Genomic DNA, 26250 nt, shown 5'->3' with positions numbered 1-26250 from the left:
TTATAAACGTTTTTATACTAGTCTTGAAGCAGAGAAGTATTTGATAGACTCAACCTTGTGTACATTTGCTACCCAATTTGCTCATGCTGGTGTTATTGATACCCAAGACATGATAAAATTGTAAAAGCTGATTGAATATGTGCATATTTACATAGTTTAAACAATATCGAAGATCTCTACCATGTCACCCTGATATGTTCATATAAAAGACACCCGGAAGCAATACATATATAAAGACCGTTGCTGCAGCTAAAGCAGCCCTTGACAACCCGTTATCTCCACTGCTTATCCCGTCGTATTGTGATCTTAAACCTACTATCAAAAGTTATACTATGGGCCTTATGCAAAAAAGGTGAGACACCCAGTTAGGAAGAAATTAACTCCACGAATATAAAAACAACAATCGGTTACACCTACTTGGGTTGTCAGTCAAGACGTGATTCGGTGATTTTACGATGATGTCGTATTGGCCTCAGTCGGTTTCCTCATGACTATATCACTCTAATTAAGCCACCATGACTCAATTGGCCAATCAAATTCAGTGGAATTTCAGAGGACTAAAGAATAACTTCGATGGAATACAATTACTCATACAAGATCTTCAACCGTCAGCATTGTGTCTCCAAGAGAGATATCTTAAAAATACCGATACCTTTAACTTAAGACGGTGCGGCGATTATCATTCTTTTTTTCCCTCCAAGAGATAAAGCTACGGGAGGCGTTTTGATTTTGGTACATTTTACAAGTTACATCAACTGGGCATCTGGGGAAACATCTGGAAACCACTGCACTGCAGTTATACAAATAGTTATGCTTTTGTAAGATATAAGGGTGAAAACTCTGACAGGTATCCTGTTAAGCAAGGTGTTAGCCAAGACAGAGCCATGTCGTCCTGGCTCTTCTTAGTGTTTATCAATGATTTGATTTCTACTCTGAGACAGGCTAGTAATGGCCTAAGTGTGTATGGCCTGAGTGTTCCGACTATATTGCTTGCTGATGAAACAACACTTGTTAGTACTTCACCAAAGGGACTTCAAATTGCTCTCGATACTATACATACATATGCCAATAAATGGCGCTTAACATACAATCCTGCAAAACGCACAGTAATCATTTTTAATAAAAGTAAACGTAAAGTTAAAACTGTAAACTACACTTTTGGCAATGAAAACATTGCATCAGCAGATTCCACTACTTACGGCGGTATACTTCTAACGTCTGATTTAACATGTAAATCTAGAATTGAAAAGTGTTGTCAGAAAGCAAGACAAAGTGTTAATTTCCTTAAATACTTGGGGCTGAATAACACTGACGTACATCCAGCTACCATAGAGCTATATAAAGGCTGGTTGTTGAGTTGTGCGGCACGGATTTACCACATGACTGGAGTCATACACATCTGTTTGCCGTCATTAAGCTGATACACATCTGCCTGCCATCGTCGAGTCTTTCCACATTTCAAGACCGCGTTGGTCTGTTCAACATGTCATTGTAAACAACTTTCAATCAGTATATCTCCTCTCACCGTTAATGTCAAGACGCTGGTGAGTTGATATTTTAGATTTGTGACCCAATATTTTAGATTTGTGACTCAATTGGATTGTACTAGATATCTGTATTGTCATTCATTGGAGCTTGCTCATTGTTTGGTCAATATATTATTGAATATTTTAGACTTTTCTGTGTTCTATTTTGCCGGTTCCAAGGCGACTCTTAAACCTTTTGTCACAGCAACTTTATTTACCGTAACAATAAGGAAGTGGTCATTTCTAGTGCTATTTTATGTTATGTTATTTAAAGTTGCTTAACTTAGTGCTATAAACTTTGTATGTATAGAAATGTTATATGAATGTGTTTTATTTATTATGTAGACAATAGAAACTACCGTCCCAATGAATGTTTAAATAAAAATTATATTTCACAGCATGAATCTTGTCCACTTATTTTCCGGTGAACATTTTAGCATTAACCCTACCGTTGTAAAACCATTGACTGTCCAATGTCTACACCCCTGCAAACCGACCAGTTTGTTCTAACACCCACCCAAAGGTCGGACTTACGGGACCTAACCGTCTCCATAACCTGTTGCTGCTGTGTAATCTTAAACTTTCATCGTTTCAAAGACTTCAAATATAGTTTTCTCTTTTCCAAAGCAATGAGAGTTGGAAACTGAAATATCCACTATTTTCTGAGTAAAGTGTCGATTCTAGTACTTTTGTTTCTAGAATGTTAAACCTTTCGAATACATTTAAAGATAGATCATCTTGAAAATTTTTGTTCACCCTCCATTGGATTCAATGTTGTTACTGCGATTTTAAGCATTTTTAGATTTTATTCAATGACCTCATACCTCGTTTCAAATCGATATGTCACCTGATGACGACCATAGTAAATATTTTATTTATTTCAATGAATGAAAAGAATGTTTTACTCAGACTGAAGCTTTTGTCTTCCAACATCTTTTCATCTCAACCAACCACTTGAAATATTCCAAAACATTACTTTTGTTCCACACACCATAGATCATATAGCAAACTCACCTTGATTTCATGGGACTTATCGCATGTGTGGATCTTTATAGATGATCTACTTTCGGGCAGTAACAACTCAGGTAATTATTATATGTTGTTTGCCACAGTAGTACTCACAACAAAGAGCTGAAGACTTCCTGCCTACTCATCCGCAGAGATGTAGGCAGGAAAATTCCATTAGTAGCAATGCTCGTTATGGATAGTTGAGACTAGTGGACGTATGTTCTGTACTCAAAGGTTTTATTGTGTGACGAAAGCCGAAGAAAGGGATTACTAGCACTGATGAAATAGAGGGCATGTATGGCGACTACAGAAAAACCTGGGACTAGTGGACTTTACCCTAACATATATAGCACAGGGAGTTGAATGCAAACGAAAACGCAAAATACCCCCAGAAGTTCTAATGGTAGCTATTAATGCTCCCGAAGTTTCTGGGATAATGACTACTTGACGTTCAAATCAGCCTTTTTGTTACGATATTGCCTGAACCCACTTTGTTTATGTCAAGATCTGCTTTTTCCACAAAAATGGTAGTCTGACATTCGTTAGTTTAATCGTACTTTGTGAAGAATGATGATAATTTTATGGATATACAACTTCTATATTCTGTGAAAGGCGACGTTTCGACACAGAATCCAATGTTGTTGTAAACAAGAAGTTGTATATCCATAAAATCATCATTTCAACTTATAAAATGCGCATGAAAGATGTGTTTCAAGTGTAATTTTGTGACAGTCTAGTTATTTTAGTGTCCTTTATTGACAAATGTTTATATTGTCCAAGTATGTTTTTATTCATATACAAATGTCATAGTCACTATTTGGTTGAAATACTGCCGATGAGCAAATTCACTCATTTGTGTACCTTTTCCAACAAGAGATTTTGGCTGCTCCGGGATGGAACAAGCAACATGATTTAGATATTGAGACGTCTTTAGTCCGAACAAGTAGACATTATGATTTATGTAGAAGTCGTGCGATAAACTAAATGAGCGCAGATTCCCTGAACATACCTTAAGGTTTCTCCATCTGGATCACTGACCTCAGGTGCAGCCCAGTGTATTGTTGTTGTGGTCTTTCGTTTGTCAGCAATCCAATTGCTTTTTATACTTGGGCAGGTTATGGTAGGTGGATGATTTCGATCTGAAAAGAGATCATTTTCCTTAAGCGTTTGCTTTACGTTTTACTTTTCTCTGAAAATGCTGTTATTTACCATTTAACTAAGGAAGGATATATCTACACATCGGTGTTACAGTTATTTTAATTATAACATATCCATTCACACATCAACAATCATGCTCATCTTAAATAAAATAATGGTACAATTCTAAATTTAACAAGTACATTAATATTACGCGTACTACTGCATTTACATTTATTGAATATGATTACCCATTGCTTATCTTTACGTGATCGTGATACGTATTCAGTATGCGTCATAACCCGGTTCTGCTATGGTATATATCAATATCTGTTTTTATTATAAGGTAACATAATTGTCCCCCAAAGAGGGTATGTAAGTTCCACGCCATTTGAGGTATTCATAAGCATGTCAGCCTTTTAAATGCAGTATATTTGTTGTTGTAAATTTGGGTTAGACTCATCATAAGGGGAACGTGATAATGCATCTAGGGTCCATACAGGTAGCAAAAGTGAGTGAGTGAGTTAACATTTATAGTCACATGGGCAATATTTCAGCTATATTGATATGTAAAAAGTTATAAATTAACAATATACGCAATTGAATTATAAAAACCTGTCGATAAAGGTCAGTAAAATATCTAGACTATCACAGTTAGAGATGTTACAGATGTAAAACTAGCAGGTAACTTTTAAAATAATAGACACAATACAATATAAAAACGGGCTGGAGAACACAAGCAACTGAAGGTAGATCACTATGCTAGGGACCATTGGGTCTTACGGCACCTCTGCTACCTGCATGGACCCTAACTAGATTTACATCGTCCCTTCATATGCTGGTGATCTTGCAAAAATTAGCCCAAAATTATGAGAACATATATACTACGATTAAAATCACGGACAATGAAAAATACTTTAAATGAAATGGGACTTACATACCCTTTTGGGTATTTTGGGGTAATTTTTAGCTACCCCCTTTGAGGTGTAACAATGAATGCAGAATTTTATATTAAAAAAAACATTTTATAACAAAAACCAGCATCTTATGTTTTCAATTTTAGGCACAGTTCCTATACTGTCTTGGCGCGAAACCCTAGGCCTTCTTTACGGGTGTTACGAAAATTGTCACGTCATATGCACACGTAATCTCTGCCATTTCGTAGTGCTGCTCAGCTCACTTTAGGCCGGCTTCGACGCCACGTCGCATCTCTGCAGAGGAATTTAAAATTTATCGAAACTTAGCCCGGGACGTATGGATTTCCACATCGCATCTCTTTGCAGGAATTTATTTTTTAAATCGTGAGTACGACCATTTTTGAAGTTATTGCAGGCTATCTATACAGATGGGCATTTTCCACTAGTTACCACACAGTGGTACATAGCATCTTGTAGTTAAATGTAAGAAAAAAGGTTAGAGGCCAGATATTGTTGATTTGACTTGTTTTTCAGACAACAGACGTGACCCAAGACAATTTCTCCAGTAGGGACGGAGATAAGAGACTCGGTCATGAACATTAGATACAGAACACTTCTTAAGGACCTTGGTTTCATGTGTAGTATCTGGGTCACTGCCACTGGTCAACACATATCAAGTGACTTGGAACGTTGTGCTTTATTATAAACGTCAGAACTTATCGTTGGTTCTATACGTGGAGAAGTTTCTGTGAACACTCACTTAATCGCGCCTAACATAAACCAACTAGCATATATTTTTGCATAGAGTTAGTGAGGAGGACGCCCCTTTTTATATTATATTATTATCCCCCGCCGCGCGTTTAGCGCGGAGCGGGGAATATAGTATTGGGCTCTGTCCGTACGTACGAATTGGAATATCTTAAGAACCGTTCACTAGATTCTTTTCATAATTGGTACCTAGGTTCACCACAGTATAAGAAAGGGCCAAGTCACCTTTAACTGGATTTTCTTCCTATTCAATACAAAGCTTTATCTAGGGAAGGCGCAGGACCCAGTCGATATTGGTGACCTTCACATAAGTTTCAAGGTCATGGCGACACTTTGATGATTTCAGCATATTAACCTGCATGTTAAGCTATCTCAAGAACCGTTAACTGGATTTTCTTCATATTTAAAACCAAGCTTTATCTAGGGAAGGCACAGGTCCCAGTCGAATTTGGTGACCGTCACTTAATTTTCAAGGTCACAGAGACAGTTTGAAGATTTCAGCATGTCAACCTGAATTGTCAGCAAGATATTTCAAAAAACAGTTCACTGGATCTTCTTCAAAGACTTTCAAGACTTCCAATAAATGTTTGTCAAAAAGCAATTTCTTTAGTACAATTTTTGCATATTTCATACACTATGACATTCATGTCAAAGTCAGTCTTGAAAATATGTGTGTTTGAACACCTAAAGAGCAAGACATCAAGAGAGGTTGACTGGTCATGTTTTTGTTGACATTTAACTTAAACTTTCATTACTTTATAAGTTTGATTTGATAATTTGCGGCGGGGCATTATGTCACCTTAGTGACAATGCTTGTTTTTTATTTATTTATTTTTTCTCCCAGACCCGTCGTCGGGTGGGGCATAGTGTTCCACTATTGTGGCGCGGGATTCCCCACCTTTGTGGCCTATTTTTTACATACATTTAATTCTTACGGTATTTTAATTTTCATTAACAGTTAATAAACGTTGTCCGCCTTGTGCAGGCCTATACAACAACAATTTATGTTGTTAGAATTTTCCACAAATGAACTTGACGTTCTCGGGTGATACTGGTTTTGAGTATAGATGCAGAATTTTATAAAAATTAATTTTATAAGAAAAACCAACATCTCATGTTTTCAATTTCTCGGCACAGTTCCCATACTGTGTTGGCGCGAAACCCTAGGCCTTCTTTACGGGTGTGGCGTAAATTGTGTAAATCTCTGCCATTTTGAAGTCTTGCTCAGTCCACTTTAGGCCGCCTTCGACGCTACATCGCATCCCTGCACAGGAATTTACAACCACCTCCTCCTCTCTTTCCCTATACCTTTGTATAGTTCTATGGCGCGGGCTTCCCCAACTTTGTGGCCTATTTGTTATAACCATCTAATTATTACAGTAATTATATTTTCATTAACAGTTAATAAACTTCGTCCGCCTTATACGGGCCTATACAACAACAATCCATGCTGTAATAACTCTCGGGTGATACTTGTTTTGAGTATAAAAGTTATTTAATCATTCTCACAAATTAAAATGAATATACTAAATACAATACACATCAAAATTTATCAATTAAATTAAAAAAATTTAAAACTCAATGATTAACGGAAGATGTACATTATTAAAAAGATTTTTCATCGTTTTTACACTGAAATACTTATCCCATGCTTGACCGAGATTCTTTCATCTCGGGGATGCAAAAAGGAGGATCTTCACCTTTTAATAAATACTCATGAGTATACCTTGTATGGCAAATGCGACAACTTCGTATACTGACCTCTTGAAATCGAGACTGCCAATCCAAGTAGGTGTAACCGATGGTTGGTTAAATTGCATGTAATTTATATATACCTACTTGGGTGTCCCACTTCTTCTGCATCAGATCACGGATGTAAGATCTAGTGATAGCTTTATAATAAGAGTATGGAATAACAAGTGGTGTCATAGATTTGTTGTGTGTTGCTTTAGCATCAAGATCGGCCATTGTGTTCCCGGAAATGCCAACGTGGCTGGGTAACCAAGAATTTTATTCCAAAGCAAACTTACAAAGGAAAATGACTGTTGCACACGTGGTTTGGCGGTCATTTTGGATTAAACACATTCAGAGGAAATGTAGTTTTTTAGGCTTAGGCATTTTCCACAATTTGTAGCTCTGAAAGTTCGAAAATTTGCAGACATTGTCTCTATACGTTGAACAAGAACAACATATGGTTGTTTTGTGATATTTTGAATAGTTATTTATATATTGTTATAGTTATTTATATGTTTGCTTTTGTTGTATATTTTCTCATAAAATTGGTTTTCACAAGATACATCTTCTTTGTTATTCAAGATACATCGTTCGAAACTTTGTATGCGGAACATGTTCTAGTAGTTTCAGAGTATCGGTCTTTAAAAACAGCAGGGTCTTTAAAAACAGCAGGGTCTGCTCAGAAAGAGCTGAAGATTAGCATCAACCATCAGTATCAGACGTTAAACATATTAAGTTCTTCTTTATGAAAACTTGCGTCGTTTGGCGGCCATTTTCGATTGAAAACTGCAGAAATGCATTATTTGATCAAAACGGCATAAAACAGCACATATCTCCGCCAGTATTGATTCAATAGTTTCCATATTTTGGTATGTGATCATTTTTGGGTAATCTCCAGCCGTTTGGCCGCCATCTTGGATTTAGGATTTGTATTTTGGGGGTTGCCATAGCAACAAAAGTTGAAAAGCGAATGGCTCGAATGTTAAGGCATCAGTTGGCACAGTGAAGGTGATGCAATCTAAGCACTGCACGTCCAATAATATCGGAGAAAAGAGGAGTTTGACGGACAGAAATGCGGACAGACGACAGCCATCACATACACTAGATCTGGGCAAAGCAGGAACACTAATTGCTTTCAGCTGCGTATTCGCTCTCCAAAAATAAAGTTTCCTCGGGATGAACCGCTTAAATGACCTTGACCTGTGTCCTTGACCTTACGAAATGTTTTTCGGCCTGCTATCAAACCCCGAAAACCACAAAACGGACAGCTTGATAATGTAGCCTATTATGTTCTGCTTTAACAGAAATATGTATGTCAACGAAACTTGAAGTCCTTAATACTGACCTTCCACTAACTGGACTTTTATGATTCAGTAATATCGTTTGCTATGAAATTCATAATGTATTTCTTGTAGTTAAGCGTCTGGCAGATTTATACTTCGTAAAAATTGTAGTACTTTGTGAAAACGTCGGTTATTGCTTACTGGGAGGTTGCTTGGTGTAAGGCAGCGTGAATGCACAGAGCATAAATGTTGCGGCGGGATGACATAATAATTTTTACCTTCGTTTCCACCGCCATCTCCACAGCTGATGCACTTTTTTATTCCTGAAATAAGAAAATGCCATGTATATTTTCTGCATCCATTTACTGCGTCATCATTACACAAATTCACGCTTATAGGAATTGTTATGTTTAATGTCACATCGCCGATATTACATGCATATCATGGCGAGAATAGTTTATACATTAAAATGAACCAAATTAGACATATATACGTCGTGATTATACAGTAAAAGTAGAACTACAACTATCACTAATTGTTGCTTAAAACTAGCATGTTATCATAAAACGATACCACTATAGAGAACGATACAACATGAAAACGAGCCACTAGGGCACCAGCAAGTAAAGGTAGATACTATGGACCCAATCTGGGTTTAAAATCATACCTTCCAAGGGCGTAGCTACCATTGTAACAAAAGCCCGGGCTTACACATGATTGCTGCTAAATGGTTGGGCAAGCCCTCAGTGCTATGTAAATATATAGCTTTGCAACCTATTGGAGTTACACGAAACAATTGGCTTACTACGCGCCTGACTTCAGGTGTTTGGTGCAAATTGAACGTATATTTTACAAACATATATACTCAAAGGTACACCACACTTGTTTCAATGAGAAAAAATAATTATAACGCATTTAATATTCTATATAATGCACTTAATTCATAACCCAAACAGGGCCCTGTCGGTAGTTTTTGTTTTGCATGCGTTTTTCGTGCTTTCAATAAGTCGGTGGAAAAAGGCATAAAACGTGCCCTTTAACAAGTTTGGTTCTAAACCTCGATTCATTGTCACCCAAATCATTGTTTAGACAAGAGGCGACTAACGGGACCGGCTGGTCAAGGCTCGCTGACTTGGTCGACACATGTCATCGGTTCCCTATTGCGCAGATTGATGTTCATGGTGTTGATCACTGGATTGTCTAGTCCAGACTCGATTATTTACAGACCGCCGCCATATAGCTGGAATATTGCTGAGTGCGGCGTAAAACTCAACTCGCTCACGTATTGTTTAGACGTCGATGGGACTGTTATAAGGTTATAAATGCATCTTTTATACAAGGAATTTATAACAAACGCATTCTTGAAAATTGCGGTTATTTCGTGATAGAATTGATATCAAAGGATATACAACATAATAACTACACTCATAATAACTGGGAGTGACAGAATCAAAAAGACTCTTAAGGTATTAGTTAACGGTGAATCGCCTGTGGGTAGTTTACAGTAACGAATAAGAAATATTGTATCTGGCGGAGCAGGCTCGAACACCTTAAAAAGATACAGTCATCACTAGCAAAGTGTTGCGGGTTACAAAGTCAGCAGAACGCTTACATTGCATGCCTGCAGTTCCACATCTGATTGAGACCTTGCCCCGTCCTGTCCTGTCCTGTCCAGCCCAAACAACCTTGTCATGAGGAGAGGGATTTAGTAAACCTATGTGAGTACAGAGTCTGGTGTTGATTTAATTTTTGTATGAATGTGTGCCAGTACGTGAATGCAATTTTGTCAGTTAGGAGTCCCGGTCGTCGGACCCCTCACTCCTTGACTCAACAACCCCCACTGTCCATAATTATCCCCATGACCACTCAGTGCATCCAACTGAGCACCTACGTCAACTCAGTCCATCCGACTATTCACCCTCCACTGTACAACTTAGTGCATCCAACTGAGCACCTACGTCAACTCTGTCCATCCGACTATTCACCCTCCACTGTACAACTTAGTTCATCCAACTGAGCACCTACGTCAACTCTGTCCATCCGACTATTCACCCTCCACTGTACAACTTAGTTCATCCAGGGAGACTCTATAAGGGGGAGTGGTCACTCCTCGGAAAGCTCCTAAGCTATGCCTCAGCTCGTCACGTGACCAGTGCAGCCAATATGGCGGCGGCGTAGTTTTTAAGATTGAGCCTTGTTTATTTTCAACAGCTGATTACATACGCTGAGTGTTGTGACAACTGAAAACCTACACGTAGACGATAAGTTACCTAAACTGTCACTTCATTTTAAGTGAAATACATGTTATTAGTGTCAGTATAAGTACAGTAGCTTTGTAGTAAAGTTTCAAGTGGGCATGTTGTAGCTCACTGGCTTCAATTCTCAGTACACAGCAAAGAAAGACTAAATTATATCGCTAAAAACTTCTTTCACATATTCGTTTAATTTTTAGAAGGGAAATATACCTTTAGTTAAAAGGTGTTTGCAAGTAATAGTGATATTTTTATAACTAAAAAAAATTTGTTAGGGTGTATTTGAGGTGTGTGAAAAAATGACATATCGCCGATCTGCCATTGAAATACTACAGGGCGTTGTTTGAGTGTTTCTAGTAAGTGTTCTAAAACATCTTTCACATACACCTTCAATTTTTATGAGGGGAATATACCATCAGGTGAAAGGTGTTTGCAAGTAATAGTAATAGTTTTAGAATTTTTAAAAAATTGTTAGTGTGTATTTGAGGCGTGTGAAAAATATGACATATCGCCGATCTGCCATTGAAATACTAGAGGGCGTTGTTGGAGTGTTTCTAGTTATTGTTCTAAAACATCTTTCACATACACCTTTAATTTTTATGAGGGGAATATACCATCAGGTGAAAGTTTTTTGCAAGTAATAGTGATAGTTTTATTTATTTTTTTTTGTTAGTGTGTATTTGAGATGTGTGAAAAATATGACATATCGCCGATCTGTTCTGATACGCCATTGGTGCTTGTGATGCTTGAGTGTTATAGTTCTAAAACTTCTTTCTTTCTTGTTGATCTTAGTATTTGACAAAACTGGAAAGGTGTTTGCAAGGCTTTGTGATAGTTCTAAACTTTCTGTTCTTGAGGGGTCTGTGACAGTGTCAGTTAACATTCTGTCAATGCCCATGTCATTTTCCACACATGCAATAAGATATCTGAATTAGTTACTAATGTAAAAAAATGTCTCAAAGTAGATTTTTATAAAAAGGACAGCTGATGTTTCTTTCTTGTTGATCTTAGTATTTGACAAAACTGGAAAGGTGTTTGCAAGGCTTTGTGATAGTTCTAAACTTTCTGTTCTTGAGGCGTCTGTGACAGTGTCAGTTAACATTCTGTCAATGCCCATGTCATTCCACACATGCAATACGATATCTGAATTAGTTACTAATGTAAAAAAATGTCTCAAAGTAGATTTTTATAAAAAGGACAGCTGATGTTAGCATGTGTTCTACCGATAGTTTTGCGTTCTTTAACATGTTTGGGGAGGGATGGCCGTGGTGTATCATTTATTCTTTCATTCATTCACATATGTTCTTTTTCTTTTGTTCTTTTTCTTAATTTCTTTCATTCATTCACATAAAATTCTTGCTCTTAATTCATTCATTCATTCATTGTAAAATTCCGACTGATACAATACACTGGTTGAAGTACTGTTAAACGCAGCCGAAGTTGCGCTGGGACCGAACCAAGTCACTGTGTGCGTTGGAGCATGACGAGGCACACGTTAATGAGTACAAATGGTAAAGAAAGCAAGCGAGTGACCTATCCCTGTTGTAGAGTATCCCTGGTTCATCCAACTGAGCACCTACGTCAACTCTGTCCATCCGACTATTCACCCTCCACTGTACAACTAAGTGCATCCAACTGAGCACCTACGTCAACTCTGTCCATCCGACTATTCACCCTCCACTGTACAACTTAGTGCATCCAACTGAGCACCTACGTCAACTCTGTCCATCCGACTATTCACCCTCCACTGTACAACTTAGTGCATCCAACTGAGCACCTACGTCAACTCTGTCCATCCGACTATTCACCCTCCACTGTACAACTTAGTGCATCTAACTGAGCACCTACGTCAACTCTGTCCATCCGACTATTCACCCTCCACTGTACAACTTAGTTCATCCAACTGAGCACCTACGTCAACTCTGTCCATCCGACTATTCACCCTCCACTGTACAACTTAGTTCATCCAACTGAGCACCTACGTCAACTCTGTCCATCCGACTATTCACCCTCCACTGTACAACTTAGTGCATCCAACTGAGCACCTACGTCAAGTCTGTCCATCCGACTATTCACCCTCCACTGTACAACTTAGTGCATCCAACTGAGCACCTACGTCAACTCAGTCCATCCGACTATTCACCCTCCACTGTACAGCTTAGTGCATCCAACTGAGCACCTACGTCAACTCAGTCCATCCGACTATTCACCCTCCACTGTACAACTTAGTTCATCCAACTGAGCACCTACGTCAACTCTGTCCATCCGACTATTCACCCTCCACTGTACAACTTAGTGCATCCAACTGAGCACCTACGTCAACTCTGTCCATCCGACTATTCACCCTCCACTGTACAACTTAGTGCATCCAACTGAGCACCTACGTCAACTCTGTCCATCCGACTATTCACCCTCCACTGTACAACTTAGTTCATCCAACTGAGCACCTACGTCAACTCTGTCCATCCGACTATTCACCCTCCACTGTACAACTTAGTTCATCCAACTGAGCACCTACGTCAACTCTGTCCATCCGACTATTCACCCTCCACTGTACAACTTAGTGCATCCAACTGAGCACCTACGTCAACTCTGTCAATCCGACTATTCACCCTCCACTGTACAACTTAGTTCATCCAACTGAGCACCTACGTCAAGTCTGTCCATCCGACTATTCACCCTCCACTGTACAACTTAGTTCATCCAACTGAGCACCTACGTCAACTCTGTCCATCCGACTATTCACCCTCCACTGTACAACTTAGTGCATCCAACTGAGCACCTACGTCAACTCTGTCCATCCGACTGTTCACCCTCCACTGTACAACTTAGTTCATCCAACTGAGCACCTACGTCAACTCTGTCCATCCGACTATTCACCCTCCACTGTACAAGTCAGTGATTTTAAGGAAGTTTCATTTGTACTGATATCAAGTATATATATGACACTGTATGATCTCAAAATACAACCGAATCAAAACACTCTTGTCCATAAGCAAATACATGTATTCATGTTGACGTTGATAAATCCCGCTGTATACCCCTCTGGCCAAGGACAAAAGCTTAAAGTATTTAACAGCTTCCTGTACATGAACTAGATATGACCCCAGGAGACTCCTGGATTTATAAGGACACGGAAATGAAGGGTCGGCACAGGTATACAAACACCTTTCTAGTTGTGGCAGGAAAATTCAGCATAAGCGTAACTTTTTTTTAAATCATTTGAGAATAAATTTATCATGCATCCATGCTACTCACCACATAAAATAATCACAAGGAGACATTGTAAGTGCATCCTATCTATGTTTGTCTCTGAAACATAATGGAAGTTTGTAAAGGTAATAGGGCATGTAGGAAACGACTGTCGTACTTGCTAGCGACCAGATATATCACAGAGATTACTTGTAGTCGGTTTAAATGTTTCCAGTTCGGAAGTATACTTCCATAACAATGATTATTATAAGCACCTTTCTGAAAACATCATGAAACGTGTTGCGTGAGAAGTAACTTCATAAATGATCATGTGTATTTACTTCAGTCTATAAAACTTGCACATTCTCAAACTTAGTAATTGTAATGCTAGAACACATCCGTACCAGATCATTCCTAACGAGAAACACTTACCTTTCTCGGCGGTTGCTGTTGGAGTTGTGTTCGGGGGTTCATGGATGGAGATAATATCATAGGTCAGCCAGTATCAGCTTTCGTTTCCAAGAACTCCATGACGGACCAACAACATCTGGCTGTAATTACATTGATAAACCTCAGACTCCAATTCAGCTCTGGCGATAACACCAAGCATCATATTTCACTTGCTATAAGAAAATTACTTTTATAATTTCATCTATGATTTCCTCGGAAATACAAAGGAAATTATCCATAATGGTAAGTACCTAACGATAGTAAATAGAATGTGTGTGGTGAAATGGTACTTTGTGTATCAGTATAGTTTATTTTGCTAAAAGTTAATAGTTTCATGCATAACTAGAAAATAATTATAAAGCAATACATTGAAATTCACAAACACTTATGCAAGACAGCAACGACAAGGTTATATTCCATGTTCATTACCTGAAAAATATATATAGATTGGGCTACCTGTTGGCTTTTGGACCATATGTCGATAATAGTAGACTTCTACCAGAATCTAGTGGTAAGATGTATACATGTACTATATTGTAAATATCGAGAGCAGGCTACTCTTCAGTCTCCACCGATTTGAACTTCAACACCTATACGGCACGCGTTTAAAACTGGTTCAAACAGCAAGGAAGATGTTATATACTGGCCAAATAAAGAAACTGTGCACACAGAAAATATAAAGATAGGCAGACAGTGTCTTAATGCATAAATAAAGGTGTGAACATAGCAAGTATTGGAGACAATCAAACGCTCGTGCCAGGCGAGGTGACGTCATTGATGGTGGCCTATGGACTTGCAACGTGTTACTGCACGTGCAGCCTGTGCAGCTGCTCACAACATGTGAAACTCAGAAATTGATGTCACTGTCGAAAGCTTGATCTTTGGTCATTCAAACGTTCACAAATTCACATGAAAGGTCACATGCACATCATGCCAAGATTAACATGTGCTCAGCGTCATGAAGCCATTGGAATGGTTCGAGCAGGCATGAGCCAACAACAGGTGGCAGCACATGTCCAATGCCATCGTAACGCGATATCTGCATTGGTCAGGCGTTATGGAAACAGTAATTGACGTTGCCGACCACCCACGTTTTGGGCGTCCCCGAGTAACGACGCCAAGACAGGACAGATGCATTCGGGTGACTCATATCAGACACAGGTTCCAGACGGCAGTGACCCCGTCCCAAACCATTTCCCAGGCCTTCATTTGGAAAATTTGGTAGCCTCTATGCGTCGTCGATGCACTGCTGTGCTTCACGCGCATGATGGTCATACCCGTTATTGGCTTTGTGACTTCGACGTGTGACCCCCTACTCAATTTTGAACTTCTGACGTCATCGTTACGGATATTGTTCATGTTCTTTCGACATGCTGTTAAGGCCCGATACTTCAGCTTATAAAGTGTTTACATCATGTCGTCTTTTCTGTGTTGTACTTTCCAAATCTGTGTGCACAGTTTCTTTATGTGGCTAGAATACATTTTGAAATTTTATTTTTCATATCAGTCAAAGACAATTACTGCTACCATGCAGCGTCTGCCCCTGTTTGATTTATTTTAATCTATATCATTTTTGTTCAATTACAGTTAATACAACTGGATTACCCATACAAGTAAGTGTGTGAGTGTGTTTTTCGGCATTGTCAGTCAAAGTTGGAATCTTAGAAGGGACATCGTCGAGTAAAAATTAACTGTTACTATAAACCAAACTGGCTCTCGCTCACATTGATGAATTCGCTTTGATGAGTGTAAAATGAGTCGGGCTCCATGGTCTTCATGACAGTTAGCCCCATAGATCTAGGTTATTCTTTGAGAACTGCTTCAGTTTGCCATTTCCTTCCTCGCTCGTTTTGCAATCGAACGATTATATTATTATTTCAGAGGTGTAATTTCTGGTTTGAACAATACTAATTTCACTATCTACATTAAGCCTTGTTTAATATCATACGTGTATATTGGTTATATGGGTTTTCTATCCTTTGAATGTTTTTGTTTGAACAATATTTACACCAAAAAAATTACATACTAGTATTCAGCGAAGAAGAACATATTTTTTAACCTGAGCACAAATGTTAGAAGATGAAATATAGGCATTTCTGTAGTTATCGCGTACTGTAGTTCCTGCGATTTGCAATATTCAATATTGTAATTTCATATAACCTGGTTAATGAACAGCGATTTAATTTTAACCCGATAAGTAACACTGACAATATTAATGTAAGAAAGTGATTTATATGCTTTATTAAATATATGGACAAATCAATTATGTATTGATATTATGAAGGCGGAATATCAAACTGTAACTATATTTCTACAAGAAATGGGAAAAGAATATATATCAGGCCATGTCTTTCTTTGGACAAACCTGTGACAACGTTTAAATTTCGGCTACAATTTTCCTACAATCGCCAACGGCTGGATGGATGGTGTAAATCCAACTAGGGTCCATGCAGGTTGCAAAAGTAATGTAAGTCCTCATGGTCACTAGTATGGTGATCTACCTTCAGTTGTTGGCGACTTATAGACTGTCTGTATATTGTATTGTCTTCGTAAATAAAATAGTTTTAGATTTACATGCTAGTTTTAGACACCATCTGTTATACTCTACTTATTTTACAGTCATTCGAGGACTGATTATTCAACCATTTGTATTTATTGTATATGCACAACCTTTATCGTCACTAAATGGCAGAAATATTGTCGAGGTGACGTTAATTTTTAATTCACTCATATTATGTTCTGTAAAAAAGAGCGTTAAAATCCTACATACAAACCAAGACTCTTTATACAATTAACTTAAATTAATGAGACATATACTTAACATCATAATGTAGTCTTTTTCCAACGTTGAAAAACACTTAAAACAACTGACTGACTGAGTTTGGTTTTACGCCGCTTTTAGCAATATTCCAGTATCATCTAGGCGGGGAAAACCATAAATGGGCTTCACACATTGTACCCATGTGGGAATTCGCTCCCGGGCCTTCGGCGTGACGAGCCAACGCTTTAACCATTAGGCTACCCCCACCCACCCCACTTAAAACAAGACATGGCGTCAACTAAAATGGTGTAATTATTTCAGTCAAGTCATTACATTTAAATTTAAAGATATGCCTGGTACACTGTAAATAATAATGCAAAATTGGTCAAAATACATGTACACAGACAGAATAATATTAGAATCTAAGAAAATATTTACATATTGGATAGGGCCATCCAATTCGCTATTACGTGATATCTCCTGTTGTATGATTTCAACATTTCTTGTAAGTTTGTGACGCAACCGAAACGTATCCGATTACAATATAGATCTTTGAATTGGCATAGCTTGTTTGATCGTGAATGAAACTTTAAGAAAATAAATTGTCCCTACCCACAGCAAATTCTCTCCAAGTGAGTTACAATGATAGCGGAGTCGTGCTCCGTCGTCTTTATGCGTGTGTGACCTCTGTCGCCGTTTATCATCGTTGAGGCAAATCACAAGACAGGTGGGCTATGGTCTGGCTAATAAAGTGGAAAGCACATAAACCTCCATGATATATATGCTGCTTTCCTTACATTGCAGTCATCATGTATGGGGCACATGATACTCACATTAGACTTGAACTGAGCAATACCACTGCTGTGGCTTATGTGAATAATATGGGAGGTACTACGCCCAGCTGTAATGATATGACAAGAACAATGTGGTTATGGTGCAACTGTGAAGCTGATTGGTACTCGAGAAATGTCACTGACGACAAAAAGCGGAAGTTAGATCATAATATCTTCTATAAACTAAGGAGTTTGGAGTTTCATGTAGAGATTTATTTGCATCAAGACTGAATAACCAGTTACCTAGATATATATCATGGTTCCCTGACCCTGGTGCACAAGTTGTGGATGCTTTCAGGTTGTCATGGAAATCTAGTTTTGACTATATCTTCTGTCCATTCAGTGTCTTGGGGAAAGTGCAGCAGAAAATCAAGCTGGATATAGCCGATGTCCTGATGATAGCTCCACTGTGGCCAACTCAGTGTTGGTTCAGCAAGCTACTGGAATTATCAACAGACTGTCCCAGGCTGCTACCAAAGTCCAAGTCCCTTCTGACACTAGCCAACAACGCCGAAGAAGTACACCAATTGCGCGGGAAGCTGAAGCTAACAGCATTCAGCTTATCAGGAAAGTACTGGAAAGTCAAGGCAATCTGGAGCCAGTTATCAACGGCATACTGCAATCATGGAAAAGTTCCACCCACAAGCAGTATGGGCCTTATATCCAAAAGTGGGTGTTGTTTTGCAGTGAGAGATGTGTTAATCCCCTTTCACCATCTGTAGCAGAGGGTCTTAACTTCTTGTAGAGACCATACCAACAAGGTCTGAGCTACTCCGCTATAAATATAGCTCGATCGGCTTTGTCAACACTTGTGAAAATAGACAATAATAGTTTTGGACAGTATGTATTAGTTATCCGCTTTATGAAAGGGATTTTCCACCTTAGACCTGCTTTACCCAAGTACAATGTGACATGGGATGTGTCTCTAGTTCTACAACACTTGAAGGATGTGCCTAAGAATGAACTAAAATCTCTAACTCATACACTTGCCATGATGCTGCTTTTGCTATCTGGACAGAGAGTGCAATCACTACACATGCTTGATTGTAGAAACATGGATATCAGAGAGAAGTATGTGAAGTTAAGATTTGGGGTCTTATTGAAACAGCCCAGGCCTTCATATCACAAAAGGGAGATAACGTTACCTGGCTTCTCAGATCCCAAGCTGTGTATAGTTAGAGTACTAGGTGATTACCTGTATGTTAGAAGTAGTTTAAGGGGTAATGAGACTGTCCTCTCTATGTGTCCATAAGCCACATAAACGAGTGACCAAAGACACCATATGCAGATGGATAAAACGTGATATGTGTTGGCATGAATATGGGCATTTTCAGTCTCCATAGTGTTGCAACAAGTGCAGCTGCATGTGTGAGGGTTCCTCTGAGCACAATCTTGAGAACTGCAGGATGGAGCAGTGACTTGTATATTCAGACAGTTTTTCAACAAACCGATAACCACTGGTGGACAGTTCGGTCAAGCACTGCTGGAGTTTAATGCTAATGGCCATGACAGATGATGAAGTTATCATAATGACAGTGACATTATTGCTAAAACTAAAGACTATTTGACATCTACATGTATATTATAACAGTATGGTTTACATTTTATTACTATGGAAATTACTAAGTAGTTCTCTAGGGACATTTTTCCAGTTTATTAAAAAGTTTTACACAGTGGTTTTGTGATCCTTCTGATTGCATAATGGAGAAAATATGTTGATTGCTCTAAATATCTCATTAGATTCCAAGGTACGGAATAGAGAAGTACGCATAGAGCCTATCAAACGTGCAAGGATGGCTTGTGGGATGTCACGCCAGATTCTCTCGTGTTCTGTTGCAAGGTCAAGGACGTTATCTGGCGGATGAGGAAGACGGCGTAGACGTCGATCCATCTCGTCCCAAACATGCTCTATCGGGGAGAGATCCGGTGAATTTGCAGGCCAAGGCAGTAAGTCAACGTTGTGGTGTTGCAAGAAATCCATAGCAACCCTTGCCGTATTAGGGCGGGCATTGTCCTGTTGGAATGTTAACCCAGGGCCATGACGTTGAGGGAAAGGAATTGCCACAGGTCGAAGAATCTGATCCCTGTAGCCCACACCAATTAAGTTGCCCTGAACAATCACCAAATGAGTTCTTTAGCGTGCTGTTATTCCACCCCAAATCATCACGGAACCACCACCAAAGCGATTCCTCTCCAAGACACAGGCCTGTGCATAACGTTCTCCCACGCGTCTATAGGCACGTTGACGTCCATCGCTATGGGAAATGTTAAACCTGGACTCATCTGTAAAAACAACATTTCTCCACCAAAACAAGGGTCTGCGGACATAATTTCGGCACCACATTCGGCGAGCTTGTCGATGACGTTGTGACAGGATAGGCCGTATGGCGGGACGTCGTGGTCTGATCCCGTGATGACGTAAACGTTGTCGAACAGTGTTGGGGTGGATAGGCGAAGTCCTGGGATGGTTCGGGCAGTCATCACTGTAGTCTGAAACCTGTGGCGAAGATGGGTCACCCTTATCCATATGTCTTGGCGTTGTAACACGTGGACGTCCAGAACGTGGCCGATCGATGACGTCATTTGTGTTCTGGTTGCGTCTCACCGTTGCAGAAATGGTGTTCCGGTGGCAGTGGAAATGTGCAGCCACTTGTCGTTGAGACATTCCCCCACGGACCATCCCAATGGCCTCATGACGTTGTGCAGACGCGAGCCTTGGCATGCTATGCGTTTCAATAGCCGTTTAATTTTTGGAACGATCGCAAGGGCAGGGGTTGAGCTTTACAAAGTGACAGTATTGTGTGGCATTCATTTGCTCTGTTTCTCTTTCCCGGAATGCACGTGCAACATCGTATTGCACATCTCAAGGACGAACCCACTGCCGTCACGGAACGTGGCACGTGCATGCATGTTGGATACATGTCACTAATCTCTTGAGTTTAAATCCTTATGTGTCTACACAGGTTTGATAAATTTAGATTTTAAATTTTTGTATGCACAGTTTCTTTATGTGCCTATGAAGTACAGAGGGATCACATGAGATATCCGCATGCGCATAAACATCAGTGTTCAACTTGAAAATATGACTCTTAAGTACCAAGGGAGGGATACAATGGGTGGGCATGTGATGCCTCTGTATTTAACTTTTAAATTACTGAAACATTTCCCAAAATCATGTCTTTGACTCTTTTAGAAATATTTGACTATATTTAGATAACAAGGAAGTTTCCTCATTCATGGCACAATGCCATTGTCAGCCAGACAGATTAATTATTTGTATAAGTGGCCCTGGGGCCAACAGTACATGTGAAAACTTATAACAGTGAATTTATGCGCAACCCGTAAATACGTGAGTAATAGGAACGTCAATAAATCCATTCACACCCATTAACAATTTACAATTTTTTCCCTCTCAACCTAAGTATGTGGTACAACACAAGGGCTACCTTCAACAATAAGTCAATATTTTCTTTGTGAAGTAGCATACAGAATTAATGTCTCGACGGTTGGTTGAAGAAAAAATAAGGCAAATATTTTTCTCTTATTTCTAAATATTTCGGGCATATAAGTAATGCATGGTACTCGTCTTCTTGAGATAGATTACAAATGGACATTGGATATCTATTACATTTACAGTTTTGGCAAATCGTGCCCCTTGGACTTTGAAGTTGTGGGCGTTAGACCAACTTTAGTAAGTGTACGCCTAATCTTTGAAAGATAAACTTCTGTATTAATACAATATTTATATTCTGAATAAAAGCTGACACAGGTTGATGGCGTTATTTCATTATACCAGTCTTGTTGATAAATGGCTTTGCATCTCTGCTTGAATACTTCGATATTGTGTATTATATTGTGTATTGCTTACATTTGGAGCGAGCCACACATTTCCAAAGCCATGACTAAAGAGAATAGATCTAACGAAGGAAACCCAATTAGTATCTCCAGCATCATCTAATGATTTTAGCATTTCATAACTACATCTTGAATATCGTGAAATTGGTTGTCGCATCAATCTTAGCCAATATGAAATAACCCGACAATGGGCGTCAATAAATAGTGGAAACCGTTTACATTCAGCTACAATAACCTGTAGCCAACACGTAACAAAAACTTACAGAACTTGTACCTTTTCAATATTCTTGTTTATGTTAATGCCCCATATTTTAGAACCGTACAACAAAATTGATTGAATTTTTCCATCAAACAGATAAAATGATGCATGGATCGGTAATTCCTTATATTTACATATGAGTTTCTTTATGACATGTAGGGCTCGTTCAGCTTGCATAGATAATGTTTCACAGGCCCTGGAAAATATATTTCCACAAGAAAATATAATACCTAAATATTTGTAATATGATACCACCTCTAATTTTGGGTCATTAAGGAACCATTTTTCACTATTAGATATTTTACCCCCATTTTTAAAAACCATTACTTTGGTTTACTAATATTGTTCTGAAGACCCCATTTCAAACAATATTCATTTAGAATATCTATCTAGTATTGTAACTGGACTACAGAATTGGCAAGAATCACGACATCCTCTGCAGTATTATACACAAGGGTGGTACGGGACCAGGTCCCAACCCCCCAACCCCGAGTCGTCCCTAATCCCGTATACTACTGTGTTTACTACTACTGGGATGGTTCGGGCAGTCAACCACTGAGTTGCGTGCAAAATTTGACGAAAATAGGTCGAATAGTTTCTGAACTATTGACTTTTAAGTGAGCATGGGGTCGGTAGGGAAAAGGTAAAATGTCCAACTTTTTGTCGTAATTAAGTCTTAATTAATCTAATGAAGTCATCAAGAGTGTTCCCAATGCTGTAGCGTAACCATCTGCCGAGATGCATGCAAACTTTCACGAAAATCGGTCGAACAGTTTAGAAAATAATCACTTTTTAGTGAGCATGGGGTCGGTCTGGCGAAAGGCTAACAATCCAACTATTGTCCTACTTCCTATATATTATCGAGGCGAGAGGTGTTTTTATGTGAATGAAACGCAGGTCTCGGCAGTCATCACCTCGCCACCGTCTCGGGGGTTGCTTTGAGCGAGTGTCGTGGACGAGTATAAGTGTGTGCGTCTCTCGGCTCGGCTATGATGCACGGCCGGCTGACTAGCGAGGCGACAGCTGTGTGAAGCTGAATGAAACGCAGGTGTCGGCAGTCAGCCAGCCAGCCAGTCGGATGTACAGGTCTCGGCAGTCATCACCTCGCTACCGTCTCGGGGGTTGCTTTGAGCGAGTATGCATTCATCCGGGTATCACCGAGCGAGCGCTGTGGGCGAGTCGCAGTGTTTGGCTCGGCTCGGCTTGTACAGCCGACTGGCTGACTAGCCAGGCTACAGATGTCTGAAAGTGAATGAAACAAATATCTCCGCAGTTTCCTCCATGGGTCGTCGTCCAGGTATCACCGAGCGAGCGCTGTGGGCAAATCGCAGTGTTTGGCTCGGCTCGGCTCGGCTTGTACAGCCGACTGGCTGGCTGGCTGGCTGGCTGACAACGTATGCGTCAGGCTGACTAGCGAGGCTACAGATGTCTGAAAGTGAATGAAACACATCTCTTGGCAGTTTCCTCCATGGGTTGTCGTCCCGGTATCACCAAGCGAGCGCTGTGGGCGAGTCAGTGTTTGGTTCGGCTCGGCTTGTATATCCGACTGGCTGGCTGGCTGACAACGTATGCACTCATCCGGGTATCACCGAGCGAGCGCTGTTGGCGAGTCGCAGTGTTTGGTTGGCTCGGCTTGTACAGCCGACTGGCTGGCTGGCTGGCTGGCTCTCTTTGCAGTTCCCCCGGGTCGACTCGCTGCCATCTCGGTAGCATTGAGCGAGCGCTGTGGGCGAGTCGCAGTGTGTGTGTCTCGACTCAGCTATGATGCACGGACGGCTGACTAGCCTCGCTACCGTCTCGGGGGTATTTTTTTCTGTAATGCCGACCGCGTATCGCGTTCACGTTCTAGTTGTTGTTTGATCTTACATATCTGTTGCAAACAAAACCCTCCTATGGTTTCCAGTGTTTTTGCTATTTCATCCATGACTGGGTACAGTCCCATCCCCTCTCTGTGCGTGTGTGTGTGTGTGTGTGTGTGTATATATTATTTTATAAAATAATATTTAATTGGTTTTCCATTAATGTCCGATCGATGTATTTGAGGCTGATAAGGTTTAGATTATCGTATTTTTTTCTATAACACGCACTCCATAGAGGCTCATTAAGGGTGTCGATCCCAGTTTTATGACCATACGACAGCGTTAGTGATTGTGTCTGTCAAACCAGCGTATTATCAACCCAGGCAAAAGTGTTAATTCTGACCTCCCACGAGCGTCAGTGAGATGGTCATCTAATACGAGCGTGGTGTGTGATTTGAAAGTCAAATTTGAATCGAAAAATATCCCGTTGGTAATCAGGGAACGTCAAACCACAAACATTAAGCCAAGTCGTTTGAAGCTAACATGTTGCCTGTGTGACCTGGTATTCGAAAAAACTTGTACATCAAACTCTGGAGTGAAAGACGTGAGAAGGATCCCGTTGTTCGTAATTTTGGAGACGTAACCATCGTTTTTAAAAGATATGTGTGGTGAGGTGAGGGTCATGTCGATCAACTAGTCTGGCTCTTTGAAGTCTGCTAGTGACACCCGCTCGTATATACGTTGTCTTTTAAGTGCAGGACGTACAAGGTGTTTTCCTTGCTGGGCAGATCGAATCCCCTCATGTCCCCAAGATCGGCTAGCATTACGTTGGGATGATGGTTGTTCATCGGGTGTTTTTATACAAAATTACGAAATGTTTTTCAAGTAGTTATCGGATAATTCCTCGGAGGTGCACTTCAAACCCATGAGATGTATGTTGTGAAGTAAGAAAATTTTGGTGAGCAATATCGTGTCTTCCACGGTAACGGTGACTCCCTGTAAACTGGTGTAGGCGTTTACGTTCACCCGCACGTAAACGGAGCAAACTTGGTATTGTTGTTGTTTGGCCCACCGGAGTTTGATCCCTTTCACGATTTTGACGACGTCACGAGGTAGACTTGGATGTACAGCGTGGATTTCGCTGGCAAATTTTCCAAGACGTCTACCCCGCTGTCGAATTCCGACACCATCTGCAATCCCACGTTTTGCGTTCCGGGTTTGCTGGACAGCATGTGGGATAGTCTTTGCCTCATCGTGTTGACGATCACGCTGCATTTTTGAGTAGGGACGTAAGCCACTAGCAGCGTTCCGTTGTTCACGACTTTCGTCAGGTAGTGATCTTTGTTGTCCGTGAAAATGTGGGGAAGAGTCCAGCGTGATGTTTAGATTCCAGTCGATTTGGGATGGCACTCATACCCATTTGTTGTCATCGTTGAAGATGAGAAGCGTACTGCGTGTTTCTGGAGATGGCCGTGTTTTCGACGTCGTCCAGGTGGAACGGCCTGCCACGGAAGGCTGGGGTTATCGTCGATTCATCCTCGTCGTTGCGTATCAGGTAGTACGGCGTGTTGTTGACCGGTCCTTCGCTATCCACGAAATCGTCTAGGTCGTTGCCGCCACCACCACCAGCGGCAGTAGAGGGCGGCAGTTCGACATTTTTGTAAATGCTGTTTTTCAGTTGCAAGGCAAGTACAGTTTGCAGTGAAGTCCGGGTTCGTCGAATCCGCAAGTGCTGCCGAGGTCAGAGATCGCTATGTTGGCGCATTTTCTAATGCGTGTTCCTGGACCATTAGACTCGTTCATTGTCGTATGTGCAGTGTCACGCTGAGATATCCTATACTTACGGGATCGTGTTTAACATCTAAAACCGATATTATCAATTCCGTGATGTTGCCTTCGATTAATTTCTTGTAATGCGGCGACGAAAGCGATTCGATTCTGCCGTCGTTGTACTTTTCCGTTTTCACCGGCACGGCTCTCAGCAGTGTGGAAGGCCGTTCGCCTTGAACGTTGTCGGTCGTGCTCAGCTGATCGAGATGAATGCACAGTTCGAGATACGGAATGAGTTCGGGTGTCGACTGTCGAAACACAAAATCAGCTTTCAGGAGATAACAGAACAGTTCTCCATTCTCGAAAACCTCCATTTCGATGCTGAGGTGCCCATTTTGTTCGGTTTGGCGGTGATGAGCGGTGAGGACAGGACTACCATATGATCTGTGACAAAAGAGGTTTCTTCCCCACAAACGTCAACGCACTGTATCGGCACTGATGGGTCGGTTTTGTGTCAGAAATGGTCTGCCGTTCTGTTTCCGTCGCTCTGGGGAAGCGATCCTGTGCACAGCCTGTCATTCTTGACGTTGTGATGTTACTGAAGGTTGCCCACTGCGTTGACGGTCTTGAATGCTCTTAATGACCTGATACCACTCCTACTGTCCTAACATGAACATTAAAATGATTGGCTACCCTCCGTGTAGTC

At 40.3% G+C, this 26250-nt stretch overlaps 1 protein-coding gene across 1 annotated transcript in view; it reads right to left on the bottom strand.

The window, feature by feature from the left end:
* The window catches only part of LOC124288796, a 318833-nt gene extending 299145 nt beyond the window's left edge, over positions 1 to 19688 (bottom strand). Inside the window, exons 1-5 of the mRNA XM_046725327.1 lie at positions 17641 to 19688; positions 14250 to 14368; positions 13884 to 13937; positions 8652 to 8696; positions 3544 to 3673 (exon numbers count right to left, since the gene is read on the bottom strand). Of these exons, the coding sequence (XP_046581283.1) occupies positions 3544 to 3673; positions 8652 to 8696; positions 13884 to 13920 (212 nt within the window). The 5' untranslated portion in view covers positions 13921 to 13937; positions 14250 to 14368; positions 17641 to 19688. The remainder of the gene's footprint in view (positions 1 to 3543; positions 3674 to 8651; positions 8697 to 13883; positions 13938 to 14249; positions 14369 to 17640) is intronic.
* Positions 19689 to 26250: the final 6562 nt, after the last annotated feature.

Source organism: Haliotis rubra, unplaced genomic scaffold (assembly GCF_003918875.1).
Source record: "Haliotis rubra isolate DU_JTF1 unplaced genomic scaffold, ASM391887v1 Scf425, whole genome shotgun sequence".
Classification (NCBI taxonomy): domain Eukaryota; kingdom Metazoa; phylum Mollusca; class Gastropoda; order Lepetellida; family Haliotidae; genus Haliotis; species Haliotis rubra.
Note: the sequence above shows the minus strand (reverse complement) of the source record. Positions and strands in the feature narration are given on the sequence as shown.